Genomic DNA, 19,347 nt, shown 5'->3' with positions numbered 1-19,347 from the left:
CATGAGGAACTAAACCGCGCGAGTTACCGACAAGGAGACTCTGCCATCTGTCGACATAACCTCAAACTCACTACAGCTTGACACGATTTCCGAGCAATCTTCAAAGGACAATTTCGAAATTTGATCGTTGATTGATTTGCTTAAAATAAATAATTACCATACAATCCACTGTTTTTAATTTAGGTGTTACTGAAGAATACGGGCTATCTCACCGATTTGGTTGAAATTTTGCTGTATTGTATATTTTTGCGCGTAGAACACAAATACACGTAAGTAGAAATTTTTTTCCTCGTATGTCAAACGACAAAATTTTAACCGTATTAAAATATTTCTAACAATTGTTATTTATTAAGGACATAATTTGTTTGATAATTAAGTTAATCAAATAGCTGTCAACAAAATTTATTTGCATTATAATTCATCTTTAATGTAATTTTTGTTTCCCACTTTCCCGTATATTGAATGATAAAATAATCTTATAAATCTATCTTATAAATTATCGGGTATGCTATCGGGTATCTCCGATTAGCTTGATTGGCTGATTAAATTTAATCCATTGAATAAAGAAAGATTTATTTTCATCCTCCGCAGTGTGTGTGTGTGTGTGCTATATTGCACTTTTTGCACATAAAATGCAATAGAGACATAAGTAAACAGGTAAAAAACTCTGCGGATTGTGATTCATATTATTCACATTTTCACAATATTGCTGCTTTTTTATGTATCTGACAATGAGTTGATCTGGATATCTTTGTGCACGTGTATAACCTTGCACTTCATAAATCTTTCTTTTTGTATTTGTTATTTATCCGTTTGTCACTACTTTTTTTTTATTGCAGCAAACAAATGAATTTAGTTGTTTTGAGTAAGTTTTTATTGCAAGTGAGCGATTGGAAGATATATAATGTATGTATGTATGTATGCATGTGTATACATACATGTCATAATTGCTTTCTAATTTCTAATTATCTTAGCTGTATATTTTGGCAAGATTTAATTTTATATGAAAGATTAAGAATATACATTGATACACTGATATACATTGTTTCTTACATAAAAATGTCCTTATCTTAAGAATAATTTTCTATATTTTTTATAGGTAATATGCATGGGATGTTAAAATCAATGGATTTCAAATTATACGTATCTTCATTGAGAAAAGATGAAAAGAGATCCTTAAAATGGATGAACAGCTGTGGAAGTACAAACTGTGGTTACACTTGAAGAAGCATCAGATAAGATTATGTATTAAATTTTTTGATATTTATATTATTTATTTATTTTATTACTTTATTTCATTTACTTCATCTATTGCATACTGACAGTAAGATTCTAAGTGTACAAATTCATTAACAGATAAATTTGATGCTTTCATGATATTTGGCTAATATCTAAGAATATTAAAATTAATTTTGTACTTTAATAATTATGTACAATTTTATATAGTTCCATGTTCTGTTTTGATGCAATGATTGAGTTACTAGCTATCCTATTGCAAAAATATTTCTCAGCAATGTAAAATGAAATGATAAGATACAGGAGCGTTAAGTAAGATAATATACTAAATTTTGTTGTAAATTTATCTAACTTTTTCATTATTTATTTTATTTACTTTATGTATCTGTTTCTTTTATTTCTTATATTTTAACTGTAATAAAATTCATGTTTTATTAAAATTGAAATATAATCAGCTATTATTTATTAAATAATTTAATATGTTTAATTTGTCTACTGTGTAAGAAATTTTTTTAATCTCTAAAAAAGTATTAATTGTAATAAAGTATAATTTGAGAAGACAATTTTTTAAATAAAGTATTTACAATTTGTATGCAGAAAGAAATGGTATATATATATATATATATATATATATACATATATACACACATATATATCTTTATAATTGATTCTTTACATGGTAGGTGGCGTAAAGTGGCAGAGTATTTTGTTAAAAATGTACAGTACGTGAGTAATGTGTGAAGATAGCAGGAGTGTTATAAGATTGACTGATGACAGCTGCCTTTCGTTATAAATAATTGAACATGCAATCAGGTAATACTTAGAACATTACATTTATAATTGACAACTATTAAAACAATGTTCAAATGTATATTAAATAATTAGAAGCATATTATATTATAAAATTAAAAACAGAAACAAAAGTTTGAGGCTTTTATGAATAACAATTCAAATAAGGCAAGACGAGCTTGAGAGCCGTGCCGGGTGTTGTGCGCCAAAAATAAAAATAAATGCCAAAATAAATAGAGTAAACATTTCGATTTTTAATAATCAGTCTTCTTCAGTATAAATCTACAACAAGCGATTAAATTATACGCCTTGTCGCGAACTTGACACATCGAAACGTTTACTTTATTTATTTTAGCATTTGTTTTTGGCGCACAACACCCAGTACTGTTCTTAAGTTTGTCTTGCCTTATTTGAATATTATATGTTTTATAATAATATTTTTTAAGTAAAAGTTTTATTGAAATAGGCATATTATTTGTTTATGATATTGATTGTATATTAAATAAATTAATGTTCTCTTTTACAGATATATTAAAAATTCTATTAAACTTGCTATTATAACGTATTTAACGAGAACAGATATAGAACAGATATATAACATTATGCATTGGATCACGATCTCATGTATTTTATGCATGTTTGGATGCTTTAAAGACTTTCGGCCTTCTGAATCGTTTTTGACCGATTATTTAACTGGGCCATGGAAAAATTTTACAGCCAGTGAAGTTAGTTTAGTGAATTATTAAATAAATTAATGCGCATTTAATATTTCAATGATATTGAAAATACATCTTGATATTACAGGTAAACCATGAGATTTATCCTGTGACTACTTATAGTTACTTATCAACGTTAATACTTATGTTCCTGATCACAGATTTTATTAGATATAAACCCATAATAATACTTTGTGGTCTCTCTGGAACTATAACTTTTCTTCTGATAATACTCGGGAAGATTGTCGTAGTTATACAGATTGCTAAATTTTTTTTTGGCCTATTGATGTCTGCAGAAGTGGCTTATTATACTTATATATATGCTAAAGTAGATAAAAAACACTATCAAGAGGTCACAAGTCACACTAAAGCAGCCTCTTTATTTGGGCGCAGCATGTCTGGCATCGTAGCTCAGTTAACAGCTTCTTTCGATCTGCTAAACTATCATCAACTTAATTATTTAACTCTTTCGTGTACGTAAGATAAGCAGATTTAAAATATAATTTAAAAATTTTTAATATTTATCACAATATATTTAACTTTGTATAAAATTTGACATGTAAATGATATATATTTATTATAGATAATTATATAGACAGTTAATTCAATTAGAAATAAAAGATTTTTATTTAATTCTCTCTTTCTATACTATATAAATTCTCAGAGTGTTGTGACGATATGATTAAGGCTTTATTTTTTAATTATAAATGTTTAAACGTTCACGTTAAAAGTGCTTAAAGCATTTGAATATTTAGATATTATTATAATTAAAAAAAAAGCATGTGTATTTTTATAACATGTATATATGTATATTGTAATATATTTATGGGATATAATTTCCAGCTCTTATCATTGCAACAATTTGGTCAATCTTCCTGCCTTCTGTGGGTCAGTCCATCTATTTCCATCGTGTTTCCAATGATAAAGAAAAGAATTTAGTTACTATACAATCGATTGATCAATTACAGCCGAATGATTCACAGAAATTATGCGATAAAAGTAGCAAAACGGAGCCAGGCACATTGCTTTATCAGATCAAGAGCGCATATGCGCTGCTGTGGAAACACTTTGTGCTAGCTTACACAAATTATCGAGTGATTAAATGGTCGGTCTGGTGGGCTTTGTCTACTAGTGGTTATCTCATGGTTGCTACTTATTCACAATTATTGTGGCAAACTGCAGTGAAGCCAGGTGATAGAATTTACAATGGCGCTGTGGATTTTGCATACGCAATCATAGGTAAGTAAAAAATGTTCTTAATGAGACAACTATATTATTTAATTCTATTTTTATTTAATATTATTATGTTATTTCAATCTTATATAATCGAAAGAATGCGAGAATAGAATAAAGGATAAAATTATCTGAGAAATGCGGCATCTCAAATCAAAAGTTTAAGTAAATAGAACTTAAAAAAATCTTTTGTTTATGCGCATAAGATAGAAATGTTTTAATCTTTATTTTGGATTTTTTCCAATTATGATGTAAATGTTGTTTAATGTTTGTCAAAATTGTTTATAATAAACATGTTATAAATTTAAATCAAAAGAGCAAATGTGATAAAAAATTACAAATTATGCAAGAATTTATGTAAAAAGATTTCAACGATAAAATAACATCGAAATAAGGTATACATACATAGCATAGAAATAAAAGGAGATAGATGACTTATTGATAAAAAGAAGACTATTGCAAACTCGTATATAATTACAACACACAGAGCACAGTAAGACATAATTAATCGAAGTATGCATAAACGGACACTAGTCTGTCTCCGTATACTTACATATCAAATCATTTTCAAGGAAAACGTGATTATATTTGATATGCAAGCATACGGAGACAGACTAGTGTCCGTTTATGCATACGTTCTATGAAAAATACACCCAACTGGTGACCAAAATGACACTTAAATGAGTGTTAATTCTCAAATAAACCTCGATCTAACTTGAGAGTTAATAATTTGAGTGTCATTTCAGATATTAGTTGGGTGTTAATCTTAACTTTCTAATCATTTTTAGACATTTGATTAGATATTAGATTGAAGATAAGTTTACAAGTGCTTAATAGTATTAGTTTGTTTTAATAGCTTAGATAGAAAATATTTCTCTTAATCTATACTTATAAAACATTTTGTTGATCCAAGTTTCCAATTTATTTAAAATATTTTGATAAAAAATAGATTATTTAAAAGATGCAAATAAAATTAGAACTCTTTAATATAATTGAGATTAGATTTTTTATCTATGAATTTGGGATAAATAAAATTTAAAATAAGTTAAATAATAAAAAAACGCAATTAAACAACTAATTAAATTAAATTATATACTTTAACTTCCAAACAGTCATTTTTTTATAAACTTTTTTTACTAGGTTCAATAAGCGTATTTTCTGTAGGAAAGATACAATTAAACTGGGTTCTATTAGGAGACATAATATGTTGCGTATTCGCGTTGTTAGAAGGCTCTATATTATTGGCATCCTCTTACAGTTACAACATTTGGTTTTTATACGCCGGCTATATCATATTTGGTATAATTTATCACACCATGGTCACTGTTGCGAGGTGAACTTCCATATAATTAATACAATACATTAATATCAAGAGTTTATAAAAAAAACTAATTATTTTCAAAAAATTACAAAAAATTTTAAAAGTTTTGAATCTTTATTTTTTATGCCTAAAAAAATTAGAGGGGAGATAATTAAAATACTTTTTTTTCTTTCATATAGCTTTGAGGTTGCTAAATGTATATCCGAGGATAGTCACGGCTTAATATTCGGCGTGAACATATTTTTCGCATTATTAATGCAAAGCCTACTGACGTTTGTAGTTATCAATACGATCATGCTGGATATCAGACAACAGGTAAGAATTATATATCAATAATACATTAAATTTATATTTCCTAACAACATAAAAGCTTTCACTTGTTAGTTCTACGTCTATGGCGGCTATTTTATGATCTTGGCTGTGACGTACTTTATACTAAGTATAATCAACATCCTGCGATATCGTGGAAACGTGATTCAACCGCAAACAACTTAAAGATAGATATTTATATAACATTATATCAGCAAAATGGACTGCAAATGGACAGACGGACCAAATAAACTTTTATAAATTCAAAGAAATTTGCTGTTTGCGAGTTCTTTATATCTCAAATCTGAATCATAGTACAAATCAATTATGTACGAAAAAGCTGTTCAGAAGTAATAGTTACTGTTGAATCAAATCAATTTTTTATTTTCTTATAGCAAATTTTGTTGAATTAATAATAAAGTTTTGGAAAAAATTGTATCTGTTAGATTATATTTAGTAAAGATACATTAATTAATATGAAAAGATATTTTTTATAATTTTTCTAAACTACTAATTAATATAAGTGATAGATATATTATAACAACACAATCTTGTTGCGCATTAGTTATTTATCTTTGGATTAAAAAATGTGTATATTAATTACATATTATTATGAAGGAAACGTAAAGAAAGAAAAACCAAGGAAATGATCCATGTAATCTTAAAGAATGTTATGCAATTATCTCTCTATTAATATTATTCTATATTTTATTATTTGTATATAGCTATACAGAAAAATCACGCTTACAATTGTAAAATCGCTTAACGCTCAAGCTCGATTGCGAGTCGGACTTTCTTCAATAGCGCGATTATAAACGTGCTATTCTCGATCGCGTTACTACTGCTAAAAACTTCTTCCGATACATAACAAGTTTCAAACGATTTCTCAATTATATCACAGAAATACAGACTTTAAATTCGAGTGACAATTTGAAGACATACAATTACAAAACCGTGTTCGTAATGGGTGATCGAAAAATTCGTAGAAATTATGTAAAAACCTGTGCGTAAACGCTGATTAGAAACGAGTTTTTTTAATCACCTCTGACTGATGTCTCAGAGAGAGAAAAAAAATCGACGGTTTACGTTCCTCCAAGCGATACACACGCATATCCTGTCATTTATTACAATTTTATATACAGTTTTCGTAATTGTTGTTTATAACACTTAAAACTATTATAAGAGTTAATATAGTGTTATTATAAAATGATTATAGTTATTTATATTCATATATCGTCGATCTAAAAAGTGTATAACAAGATCTACAGCATTTACGATAATCAATATTAAAAAGCACTTTGTGCTTGTTATTGATAACAATTGACATATCAAAAAAGAAAATCTTTGTTAGATGTTAGTGCAACAAATAAATTAAAAAATCTACAATTAAACTATTGTAATATTTGCGAATAAAAAGTTACATTATTATTACACGCATATGTTAACATAATTTTTTATTTAATATATATTACAAAGTTATATTTTAGAAAATAAATATTTGATAAAACGCGATAATGCCGTAGATTAAAAAATCGAGATGTCTCCTTAATATCTCGAGAAATACGATAACTCCTCGTCGTTACGTTAGGCACAAATATTTCTATACTACTAAGTAGCATATTTATTCTAAAACGTTATAACGCGCAGAATTTATTTATTCACTATATAAATTGAAAACTTGGTTTTCAATTAGTTTCAGTACTTAAAAGTTTCAACAATTGTAAGATAAAGATTTGTAACTTTGCAATGCAGTAGAAATTGTTAGAGCCATTTAGCATTCAAAAAAATAGTCAAAAAGCTTCGGAAATCCATTTTTCTTCTACACTAAATAATCTCTAAATTATTTCTCTGATGCAAAGTTAACCCTGTCAATGCAATCTTAGACTCGAAATTAGCCTTTATTTAATATTGATATCAAGAACTCCTCACGTAAAATCATAAACCATTCGTCTCGTTACATGGGATCAAATCTTTTCAGCTGAGAAAACGCGCGGGTTATTTGAGTTATAAAAAATTTGGAATGGAGATGCAAAAGAGAACGACAAAAACACTCCACGTTCAACTCGATTCGAGAACTTAAATTTCTCGTTTATGCCTAGAACCGTATATAAAATCGGTATATTCTCGATATGTTTCTAGCTACATGTATACGTATGTACGTTCGACTACTCTGTAATATCTGATATTTAGACCAACGCCACACCGCTATATCCATAAATCTCGAAGATTGTCCATAAATTTTTGTAAACTTGTACTTGTTGCTTTGCATCAGGTATCTGGATCGTTGCGTGTATTGTACACGCGCTATATCATCGAATGTTCGGAAATCTTTCGACAATATTCTCTCTCATTTCTAGACATTGCTTCTTAATATCGATAACATATCAATCAGCGGTTCTTAGATACGCACCGCCTCTCGGTAAAAGTTATGATGCTACAATGCTCCTTAATTACTGTTAAAACGTGTTCTCTCTAAGCATATCTCCAATAATTCCAATTTCAAAACTCCTTGAAATAAAAGATCAGGAATTGTAACTTCCTTCAGTCCTCACGTGGTATCCTTTCGCGGATATTTTTTTTAATTACGAAATTGCTACTGAGTCGTTTATATTTTTATACGTGTGTAATATTGGTCCGCAGATACCGATCGATGTTTCAAACTTTTTTTCGATTCTTGTAAAGAGAATGAATCTTATTGCGTTAAAATCACCAGATCTTGAATGTCTAACGTACCGTAGAATAAAATTGCTTACTGTGTACCATAAAAGTTATCAACACGTGCGCTGTTTTTTTTTCTTTTTCTTCCGTAGGTGCGTAAAATGTCATTACTATTGTGGTCCTTCTCCGTGAAGTAGAGTGAGTATAGCATTTCTGAGAACGAAATTTGGGGTAAAAGAAGTATCGTGCAATGGCTCGTTCGTCATTGGACTGGTATATTTTCCACATAGGAACCATTCGTTTATGGCTGCCCTCTCATAAGTAAATCCATCTAGAAATAACAATCGGGTACAATTAGATTTACTAAGATAAATATCGCGCTATTTTTATTCAGATATTTCGAAATATTTTTCTAATAAAGAAACGCTTCTTTGCATAATATTTTTACCTGAGCACTGCACAGGTTCTTTCATTATCTCATGCGTTATAGGACACAAGAATTCATGAGGAATCTCAGACTCGTCTATATTCTCCATAACATTGCAATCTTCACGCTTCAGCCAATATAATTGCTTCTTCAATATTTCCATCGCCTATAAATATTTCAAATTTGTAATGAATCCAATATAAAATACACTATTTATATATAATCATCATAATGTTGTGCGTTGCACCTCTTCATCGTCTTCGATTTCCAATCGGGATATCAGTTCGTTCTCCGACACGGATAGCAAGTGCCGTCCAGTCAATCCTAGAGCAAGCACTTTTCTGGACAATCTGGACAATTCAATGTCATTCAGCCACTTCAAAGTATCGTATAGTTTCCAGTCTGCAACCTGAATGACATTGTTTTTTTTTATTTAATTCGCATGATTCGTTCATTTCGCACAATCTAAAACTAATTTGTCTTTATTTAATTACTGACCCTCTTCTTCTTGTTTCTCAAGCTATCCATCAAATTACTGTGCGACACTAATTGTTGAGGCACCTTCCAAACCAAGACAGTTTTGTCCAATGCGCCTAAAAACAATTGTCATTAAATATGGTTAATTGAGATACTAATATTTTCTATAGGAAATGATAAAAGTTCTGAATAAACTTTTAGTGAAGCTTAAAATTTGTAAAATTTGTAGAAACAAGATTCGCAAAGTAAACAGCTTACATAAAAAGTGCGCAATTTAATAATTAGGCTTTGTATTTAAATCAGTGATATTGTGCAATAAATATGAGTTATAACAGTGTTAAAACCTGTAGCAAAGAACGACGTGTCTTCGGAAAATGCGCAAGATGTAACAAGACTATCATGATCTTCCAGGACGTATAAACAGCTTCCGGAAAACTATAAAAGTATATTGAGCCTCATAAGTATATTTTGGGATTTTTAATTAAGCTTTTTATCAATTATCTTGATTGCTCACCACGCTCCATATGCGAGCTGTTCTATCTGTCGCGACGCTACCTAGAACTTCTCCATGAACGGGCGAGAAACGGACGCACATCACGTTTCCACCGTGCCCAGTCAAGGACTTCTTCTCTTTGTAACGCATTCCATTGCTCGATCGGATGCCATCCGAATCGGATGATGGATCGTTTGAAATAATTATATGCCATAGTTTAACTAATGCATCGTTGCCGCACGTTGCCAGTAGATATATCTGTTGGTTCACATCTGTATCTCTCGCTACAAGCAATTGATAATCGCCGATATTTGTATTATTTAATGAAAAATTCTCTAAAGCAATAAAACGAAATTTTTAATGCTTTAATATTAATTTATTGATTAATATGTGCTATGATTTTAAGATAATTGTAAAAATAGTAATAATTAAGAAATTTTTCTTACTGGAACTGCACATCATAGAGCATGGAGTAGGGCTGAAGTCGCATCCTTGGACACCTAAATCGTGACTCGCATCACAAACCATCAGTGCCTCGGAACCGCTTTTTTCGTCTAAAATTTCAAAGAGACGCCAAGTGCCCTCGTTGCATGCGGTTACTAAGTATCGGGAATCGTGTGTAAATGCGATGGCGGATATCGCGTCGGCGTGGCCTTCGAAGACACTGTAAAGTTGACTAACGATTATTGTTAATCGTCTACAAGTACAAAAATAATCAAGTCTTTTCCAAATTTACATGGAATATTATATATATAATTTTATAATTTTGTTATATACAAAAATTACTGCACAAAAAATCAATTTTATTTAAAAATTACTTAGATTTTAGGACAAAGCACTTCTTTTTAAGAGAGAGCTTCTTCAATGTCCATTCTCATATGAAATTCTCATTCTCAGTTCTAGTTTTTTTTTCTACATAATAATATATTCTGTATAATATATTGATTTATTCCATTATATTGAAGTTTATACACACTGTAACTGATCCATAGATTCCACGTCCCATAACGTTGTCTTCTCGTCGTCACCAGCGGTGGCAATCTTTGTGCCGTCAGGTGACCACCGGCATACCCGGATGCCCGTCCCGGAATTGACGAAAGAGGGTTTTGCTTGATCTCCGGTCTATTGATAAAAAAAATTGTCATAAGTGAAAAACTAAAAGCACGGTGCTATTTGTGAAAAAGCAATCAGTACTTCTGTATTCCAAACTAAAGTCGTTCCGTCAAGAGAGCAGGAAGCAAGCATCGAACCGCACGGGCTAAATTCCACGTAATTGACGCTGTAAGTGTGAGCGTCGAGCGGACTAAATGATTTTTCATGTATTTTGATCACTTCCTCCCCATCCTCTTCTTCTGTTTCGATGCTCCAAATGCGCACTAGTTTATCACTACAAGTAAAAATTGCGTAATCGTAAACGTAGCCAGTTGTTCCGCAGTTTCAAAAACTTACCCTGACGCCGATGCTACAAGATTATTTCCATGGAAAGCAACGCTGTTTACCGCACCGTTGTGCTCCTCCAATCTTTGAATCAATCTCACCTCGTTAGCGTACGTTTCGACATTTCTCATTACATCGTGTTCGTGCATGGTACTCTAAAGTAAAGAATCTTGTTAATACTAACATTAACATTATTACAGATATCTCTCTACTTAAATCGTAAATCGTTTTAATCGTAGATTGAAAAGCATTTACATTTCATGTATATAAAATATTGATTATGTAAATTATTGATTTTATTAATAAAAAAGATTGTGAACTTTTATTAAAAAAACAACTTTTTTAAAGATTATAATTCTTAATACTTGCTATTATAAAATTAATATTTACCTCAAAGACAAATTAAGTTCAACAAATGATTAATAAACTATTTTTCTTAAAAATATAATACGTATTTAGTAATATAAAATTAATACTTTATTTGCATCATTAGTTAATAAATGTTTAATCAACTTTATTATAATTATAGTTAATTTTTAATCAACAGCATGCCCGTTGTAAGTCGAGACAGTCGTAAGTAGAAGGATATCTGTAAATATTGTATATATGTATAATCTTGTATATACTACCTTTTCGGGATCATTCACGAACCACTTTGTGCCAATGTTTCTCGAGAGTTCCGAATCGATAGTTAAGTTTCCTGTTAAGTCCCACGCAATTACTGATTTATCGTTAGAGCCTGCAAGTATATTAAATGTCATTTATCGTGAAATGAATTGTAAACTTTTTCGGAAATGTAGAGAGATATTACCTGTCGCTAATAAGTTTCCATCGCGTGAAAAAGCGCAGCAAGCTACGTATCTATTGTGACCGGAGATTATCGTCACGACCTTTCCTGAGCTCTGTAATTAAGTTAAAAATTGACAAGGAATTGATTTGGACAACTGACGTTCTTCTTCAAGACAAATCTTACCGTCTCCCAAATTACTGCCGTTTTATCGAGGCCACAGCTGGCAATATATAATCCGTTGCTGCTAAAACGGACGCAAGTTAAGGCACTACTGTGCTTTTCCATTACTCTGCAAAGCTGTACAGTGGCAGTAGAGGGTTGGGCCTCGCATTTATTCTGGCTGACCGTGACTTCCCATAACTTCACGTCATGATCGTTGCCGCACGAAACCAGTTGATAAAGCTTTGTGTACGGCTCGTTACCTGCGATTATAATTGCATTATCTATCTCGTATATCATCACATCTTTATTCCACTTGTTCAAAATAGTGTTTTTGCAATGTCTGCGTACATGTGACTTCTTGGAAGGTCGAAAAATCGCAGGAAACCACCCCCATGTCGTGAGCATCATCGATTGAGACGAGTTCAACGATTTCATGATTGCTAGAAGTATAAGTGTCAATCAGTTCGGCAGTGGAGAACAGCTTTAAGACGCCCAGTGTGCACGAGGTGATCAGCCAGCTCGAGTCTGGTGAGAAAGACAGGCTTTGCACTGCACCCTCGTGCTTTTGAAAACATCTACAAATCGAAGTAATGGTTCAAATTATGATAATTCAAATCGTGATAACTCGTGATAGCGCAAATTGAAGTGTTAAGAAAGGGCTAATATTATTTTGCAAAAAGCTAGAACATACTTTTCATTGAACTATTTGAAAAAGAAAATATATCCTCTGTAAAAGATCTTGCCTGATCAAATTGCGATGAATCAAATCCCAGATGCAAACTTGCCCGTTATCTCCAGCAGTCGCGAGCAATGTCGAATCGGGCGAAAATCTGCAGACTCTCACCGCCTCGCCGCCCATTTGCACCAGAGTGTGTATCTTCGTTCCCGTCTTCGAAACGATATAAATTTACATTAACCGAAGACAATAATCACTAGAACATGATTTATGATTTCAGTCCTTTTTCATGACTTCTATTCTTTTTATCATTACTTGCGTAACAACTATAATTCGTATTGACCTTTATATGTAGATATAAAAGATTCATGGTATCATTAATCTTTGAAGTTGCGAAGAGAAGCTTACTTGTCTTATTACGAAGCGTATTCGTTAAGCTCGTATCAGACTATGCATTGGAAATTGTGAATTGTGAAGATTAAAGATTAGAGTTTGATTAATTAGATATTAATATTTCAATTTTTTTCTCAATGTAGAGCAAATCGTATTTTTAAATTCGATTAAATTATTAGATCGATAAGAGTATAGAAAAATATGTTCAGATTAGTATTTAATTGTTTAAGTATAAGATTTTTAGTAAGAAACGATAGAATTAAATAATTTCTCTATAATAGCTTAAATGATTGCAATGATAACTTTAATATAAATTTAGATAAAAACTTCAATAACATTTAAACCTGTTTCTATTACATTCTATTTTTTTAACAGGCCGCATTAGTATTTCTTTAACATTTTTAAACCTACACGCAAGTTCCAGAGCAGCGTGGTACCGTCTATGCTGGAGGTGGCCAACATAGTGGACTGGGGGCTGACCTTGACTGAGGTCACGCCATACTTGTGCCCCATCAGGGGCGAGAAGTAAGCCTCCACGTAGCCAGCGCCGGGCTGCCATTCCCAAACCCGGACGCGTTTGTCCCTGCGTGTTAAAAGAGAGAGACGAGAGTGATGCGGTGCCGTTTGATACACAGCGATGCGGAACTATGTGTGCACATATCGATAACCGATATTTACCCGGATCCCGTTACCAGTACGCAATCACCGGCGAAGTCGACGCTGTTTACATCGCTGGTGTAAACTGTCAGAGTCTGCAAGGCTTGCACATCGCCTATGGCAGTCATGTTTTTTCAGATTAACGGGGTTCTTAGCTGTAAAGACGTATAAAATATTAATCAGCTGTTCACACATCTCAAAGTCAAGCCGCAACATCTACTTTAATGAAAGGGATAGTGCACCTATTACATAAATGGTTTCAACGGGAAACGATACACAGTTCAAACGTCGTTTCCTATTATCGATACTATTAAGGAATAGTAAGGAATTAGTATCACTGTCGAGTGAAACTGGTCTATCGACTGGTATCGATTAAAAATGGAATACGTAGATTTTTACGGTAGATACTGAACGTCAGAATATCGACAAGTGCGATATCATATCGTTATATCATAAGCTGTCACTTTGATAGCTATCAAATGATTATGATTTATTGTGGACATTTTTAGAGTTGATGTATTTCTTCACCCAGGATATATATTTTGTCGATAGTTATCATATACCATCATAGACAAAGTATATACCTTTGGTGAAGAAACTGTGGTAAATGTAATAACGAGCCACTTGGGAACACCTTTAACCTTCGTTTTCCAAACACTTACGAACTACACGTAATATGTGCTAGCGTTTCTCAATAATACATGTGCCTTGAATCGACTAACTGTTCTACAGGTGGGCATAAAGGCAGCGAGCTTTCTCAAGTTTCTGAAAGTCAGACTGCCTTGGCATTGACCGCCGCACATCGTTAAAAGCATTCCATCGTGATTGATCCACTACGTACGTTATAGTAATTTCATTGCTATAATCTATTCGGCATTTAAGAACGAATCATTTATGTCCCATCTGTATAGGAATTAAATAATTAATTGTCGAAATTTTGTCGTTAATTTAGAGTCGGTCTCTAGCATGTCTAATTTTCAGAGCGAGAATTCTAAAAGTCATATTAATAATTTCTCTAGTTACCTTTATTGTTACGTGTCGCAATTACTACTGTAAAATTTTAGATTATTGATATCCTCGAAACTTCTCCGAAATAATTCAACAATTAAATAATATCTTGGATATGGAATCATATCCTTAATATAAATATGATATTAGGTCTTTTATTGCGCTATCTATGTTGCAACCTTAAACGGAAAATGGCTCTGAAATCAATAAAACTTATCTTTTTCGGAAAATTCTAAATTTTCGCATCAAATAAAAAATTTTACTTCAATATTTATACATGATGTATACCAGGACACATTCATATTATTTAAAAATCAATACAATACGTTAAAGGTTAAGGCTAACTAACCAAGCTAGCAATCAGCTAAATTGTCATGCTATTATAAATAAAACGTCGAAACGTTGAAAGAATTCGTTCAAACGCTTATCATTATTATTAATATTCAAATTTAAGATTCTATTTAATAGCATGACTAACTTGACTTATTAAATGCGTTATATTGATTTTAAATTTACTAAAAAAATTTGTGCATTACTAGAGTTTCTTTAACTTGAAGAAATTTTTCTTTAACTGGAACCAATTTTTTGATTGTTCCTTTTATTAGAATTAAAGAAATAATTACGTTATGCAACGAAAATATTCTTTTAACTGAAATATATTTTTAAAATCAGAAAACTAAATTATTTCTTACATTTCTATCAGTACGTTCTTTGAATTAAAAAAATGTTTAAATTAAACAATTTATTTACTTTAAAAAGAGTTAATAACGTTAATTCTTGAAATCAAATAAATTTTTATTTTCCTTTGCTTCAACTTAAAAAACCCAAGTTAGAGAAACGATTTCATTAATTTAAATATAACTTTTCTCTAGTTGTATGTTATGAAATCACTTAAAAATATGATTTTATAAAATTGTTAATATATGTCGATTCGAATCTCTTAATACTGTTAGATTTGAAATTTTCCAATTATTCGGATTCAAATTGCAGAAATTCAAATTCGAATCGAAGTTCGCATCTCTATTAATTATTTTGACAAAGAATCGTGCTTATCAAGCGAAGATCCATCAACTACCCGTGATGTACAAATTTATAACTTTATACTGAATACAGGCAAACGTATTAACCCATTTAATTTATTCCTTTCCACCGTTCTGTTTATAGAATATTTTTCCCAGTTTTTTCTCCATGCATTATTATTATGCATTATAAATTATATTTGAAAGTATCCAAAAAAATCAAATAAAAACTCGTAAATTAATGGATTAATTTGTAATCTCACTTATCTGTATCGTCGCCAAATAAAATTAGTAAAAAAAAAAATGTTTTACCCTTTTCAGTATTCTAAAATATTACAGTACGTTTTACTCGTAACGTTATTTTATTTTTCCATACTTCGTAATCTATCATGAATAAAACGGCAATTTTTCGCTATGTAGGTAGAAACAGAAGTGGCACGTAAGAGAGTTCTATCGCCAACGCTGACGTGTATGTATATAAACGCCATCGATTGCACTTATCCATTTCATCTATGAACCGCAAACATCATTGCATCATTACAGTCGCGATTGGTATCGCAGTTTAAAAAAAAATAGCTATATAAAGCATTTGCCGTCGATTATGGATAATTGATAATCAGATAAGGACACGCCACAGGTCCCAGCGCGGCAAATAATACGTTCGGAATGGAACTAATATTGTGCGATAAACAAAAACATATAGCTTGTGTACACGCGAAGTTATTTATCTATTTTGCACGTGAATATTTAACGATCGCAGCAAAATGCATTAAATTTCATTCGAAAAAGAATCGTTGAATTGTTATACGTAGCTGGAACGTCACTGCCTTACTCATATCGTGGGAATTTAGAAGCGTGTAATAACTATTAAATTATGTAAATGAAATTGATGGATCATCTAATTCTTGATATGGGAATTGCGTTATGAAAACGTAAGGAAGTATACGAAGGGGAAATTTTTATAGAATGCGAAATTATATTAGCCGTAAACTTCATCACGTTGTGAAGATATAAATAAATAGAAAGATAAAGGGGAAATTTAAAGATTTTATAAAATATATAAAATTATATTATTTATAAATATACTTCATCAAGTTATGAAGATATAAATGAGTGTGTGAGGGAAGAATTAAAAAGCTTACATAAAATGTGAAATTATATATTAATATTGTAAACTTTATCGCGTTACAAAGATAAATAAATAAAAATGAAAGGGGAAAATTAAAAATATTATAAAATACGAAATTATATTAGGCGTGAATTCGTTACATTTTGAAAATAGAAATCAGTATATGATAGAAAAATTAAGCAAACTTTACAAAATGTAAAATTGTATATTAGCCATAAACTTCTTCATATCACGAAGATGTAAATGAGCGTATGAAGGAGAAATTAAAAATCTTACAGAATGCAAAATTATATTAGCCGTAAACTTATCACATTATGAAGATATAAATAAATAGAAAGATAAAGGGGAAATTAAAATCTTATAGAATGCGAAATTATAATAGATGTAAACTTCGTCACGTTATGAAGATATAAATAAACAGAAAGACGAAGAGGAAATTAAAAATTTTGTAAAATATGAAATTATAATAAATTTTATCGCGTTATGAAAATGCAAATGGATGTACGAAGGGGAAATTAAAAGTCTACGTTGATTGTCACTCGTCAAACTAAAAAAAAATCAACGTTCATTCGTCATGTTCGAAAATGCCGCGTTCACCGAAGAGTTAAATGACTCCAAAACGTATTAATACCTTCATCATTAATCGTCTCACAACGCAAAAATAGCTATTTAATAATAATCCATCCGTTACAATTCGCGTGGGTAGCGAGCCATTATTTAATCCGTTATCAAGCCAATGAACCTCTCATTAAATTATTGACCAGCAGTAAATCAGAGTCAATCAAGCGGAAAACAAATCGACGGCTCAGCGCCGGGAGCCCGGAGTTCCCCCCCTCTCCCTGCTAAATATACGTTCCTCATCAGAATCATGTTAACGTGCAATTATCTCTTCAAGCCCGGACATCGGACGGGCGGGATGTCGCTCCTTGACTTTTCTCTCGCTCGAGACACAATAAGCAGACAATCGTCATATCTTTCTCTCTCTCGTACTCACTCGTAGCAAAGGCACATGTTCCAGACACTGGTCGGCGGCCCTCGGCGGTGCCTCGTCGCTCCGTCAACGAGCACACACGCGACACATGATTTCCTTTCACGAATCTGTAATTCCGTGAGCTACGCGTCGCGAGGCTGTGTCACATTATCTTTCGCGATCATCGCGTGCATAGCGCTCCTGCCGACGAGACACTTCAAACGAGATACCCCGGACAGGGCATCTGTCACAATGAAGTTAAAAGCGCTAAACGCATGTCCACTGGCCGCTCAGATCGATATTACAGAGGCGTAACGCGAGATATAAACTGCATGCGGTGTTCGCGCGTTGCAAAATGTAATGTCGACGTGCTACCCTATCCCTCTCTTTTTCTCTCTGTGTCTCTCTTTTTTCGCAGCCTAGCTGAGCGAAATGATTTAATGTCCGTCCGTGTTGCGTAATTTCACAGATCGAGTAAATTGTTCTGTTATGTCCGAGAGAGTGCACGATGTCAAGATAATTCACCGTTCGCTTGCGATACGGCGCTATTATTCAGATGATATATACATACATCTGCAAAATACAATTAATTGTCGAGATATTAATCTCGTGTGTTTATGAGTGAGACGAACCTGGTCGCGGCGTAAACTGGTTTTTTTTTTATTTACGTACCGCACAAGGGGATGTTTATTAATTATATCAGCAAGGAATCAAGTGGAGCTTGTTCAAACTTCAAAGATATTTTCAAAAATTAGAACAGACGGCTACGAAATAAATTTCACACGTGGCAAGTGCGTCGCATTCGCTTCGCGATCCATTTACCGGAGATGTGCATGAAGAAATTGAACGAATCGCGCGCCGGGTGCGGTCCTTCGAGTCCTGTCAAAGAGGTTATTGGTCCTCGTCCTCCGATGAAAACTCATCTACAAAGCTCGCCACATGCTTGGCCGGTGTGAAACGTCAGCCAGAGAGGAACCTGAGAGCGGCCACGGAGGCCTTTTTCCTATAACGCTTCGAAACTCCCATACACTAGTGACGCACATCTATTCTGGTCAGAATGGGAACTACGTGTCACATCCATTTTGCAACCCGCCGTTAAAAACAGTGTGGATGTTAGCACGGACAACAACCCACATCCATCTCTCGAGAAATGGATGTAGGTTGTTGTCCGTGCTAACATCCATTTTGCTGTTAATAAAATCTGACGCGTATCGCGTGTGTTGCATCCAGGACAGGAGTCGAGAATGTGCACAAATGATTAATTACGTCTACTTTCGCGTAATTTTTTATTTATTATAGTCTGAATTATTTACATTAACATTAATATTAATACATATCAATACGTTTATGCCCATATTTTGCACAATCATATTTTTACTTAAAAAAGATGTTTAATAGTAACAGAGAATTTGGTTCTTTAATCAGAACACAGAGATATTGGAGAAAG

General features: G+C 32.1%; 2 protein-coding genes across 11 annotated transcripts; one reads left to right on the top strand and one right to left on the bottom strand.

Moving 5' to 3' along the window:
* Positions 1-13: 13 nt before the first annotated feature.
* LOC105200122 (thiamine transporter 2) lies at positions 14-6,897 on the top strand. 4 transcript variants are annotated; one of them, XM_026138634.2, is made up of 9 exons: positions 14-269; positions 1,100-1,245; positions 1,920-2,049; positions 2,552-2,750; positions 2,830-3,214; positions 3,585-3,980; positions 5,115-5,307; positions 5,475-5,610; positions 5,680-6,897. In XM_026138634.2, the coding sequence occupies exons 4-9, from the start codon at positions 2,628-2,630 to the stop codon at positions 5,788-5,790; spliced, it is 1,344 nt and encodes a 447-aa protein (XP_025994419.1). In that variant the 5' UTR covers positions 14-269; positions 1,100-1,245; positions 1,920-2,049; positions 2,552-2,627; the 3' UTR covers positions 5,791-6,897. The 4 variants fall into 4 exon arrangements, with proteins under 4 accessions (XP_025994419.1, XP_025994417.1, XP_039311197.1 ...); XM_026138632.2 differs by lacking the exon at positions 14-269 and adding an exon at positions 457-657 and having other exon boundaries at positions 5,680-6,039; XM_039455263.1 differs by lacking the exon at positions 14-269 and adding an exon at positions 734-865 and having other exon boundaries at positions 5,680-6,039.
* LOC105200121 (WD repeat, SAM and U-box domain-containing protein 1) lies at positions 6,291-18,868 on the bottom strand. 7 transcript variants are annotated; one of them, XM_039455258.1, is made up of 19 exons: positions 18,573-18,858; positions 17,925-18,473; positions 13,796-13,929; positions 13,529-13,700; positions 12,792-12,937; positions 12,397-12,623; positions 12,070-12,308; positions 11,908-11,998; positions 11,726-11,835; positions 11,109-11,251; positions 10,854-11,046; positions 10,636-10,781; positions 10,106-10,335; positions 9,681-9,994; positions 9,511-9,601; positions 9,188-9,282; positions 8,937-9,098; positions 8,711-8,855; positions 6,291-8,593 (listed from the first exon to the last, which is right to left on the bottom strand). In XM_039455258.1, exons 3-19 carry the CDS (start codon positions 13,900-13,902, stop codon positions 8,433-8,435), a joined length of 2,772 nt encoding a protein of 923 aa, XP_039311192.1. In that variant the 5' UTR covers positions 13,903-13,929; positions 17,925-18,473; positions 18,573-18,858; the 3' UTR covers positions 6,291-8,432. The 7 variants fall into 7 exon arrangements, with proteins under 7 accessions (XP_039311192.1, XP_039311193.1, XP_039311195.1 ...); XM_039455259.1 differs by having other exon boundaries at positions 18,723-18,855; XM_039455261.1 differs by lacking the exon at positions 17,925-18,473 and having other exon boundaries at positions 18,723-18,868.
* Positions 18,869-19,347: the final 479 nt, after the last annotated feature.

The sequence above is a fragment of the Solenopsis invicta genome, chromosome 11 (assembly GCF_016802725.1).
Source record: "Solenopsis invicta isolate M01_SB chromosome 11, UNIL_Sinv_3.0, whole genome shotgun sequence".
Classification (NCBI taxonomy): Eukaryota; Metazoa; Arthropoda; class Insecta; order Hymenoptera; family Formicidae; genus Solenopsis; species Solenopsis invicta.
Note: the sequence above shows the minus strand (reverse complement) of the source record. Positions and strands in the feature narration are given on the sequence as shown.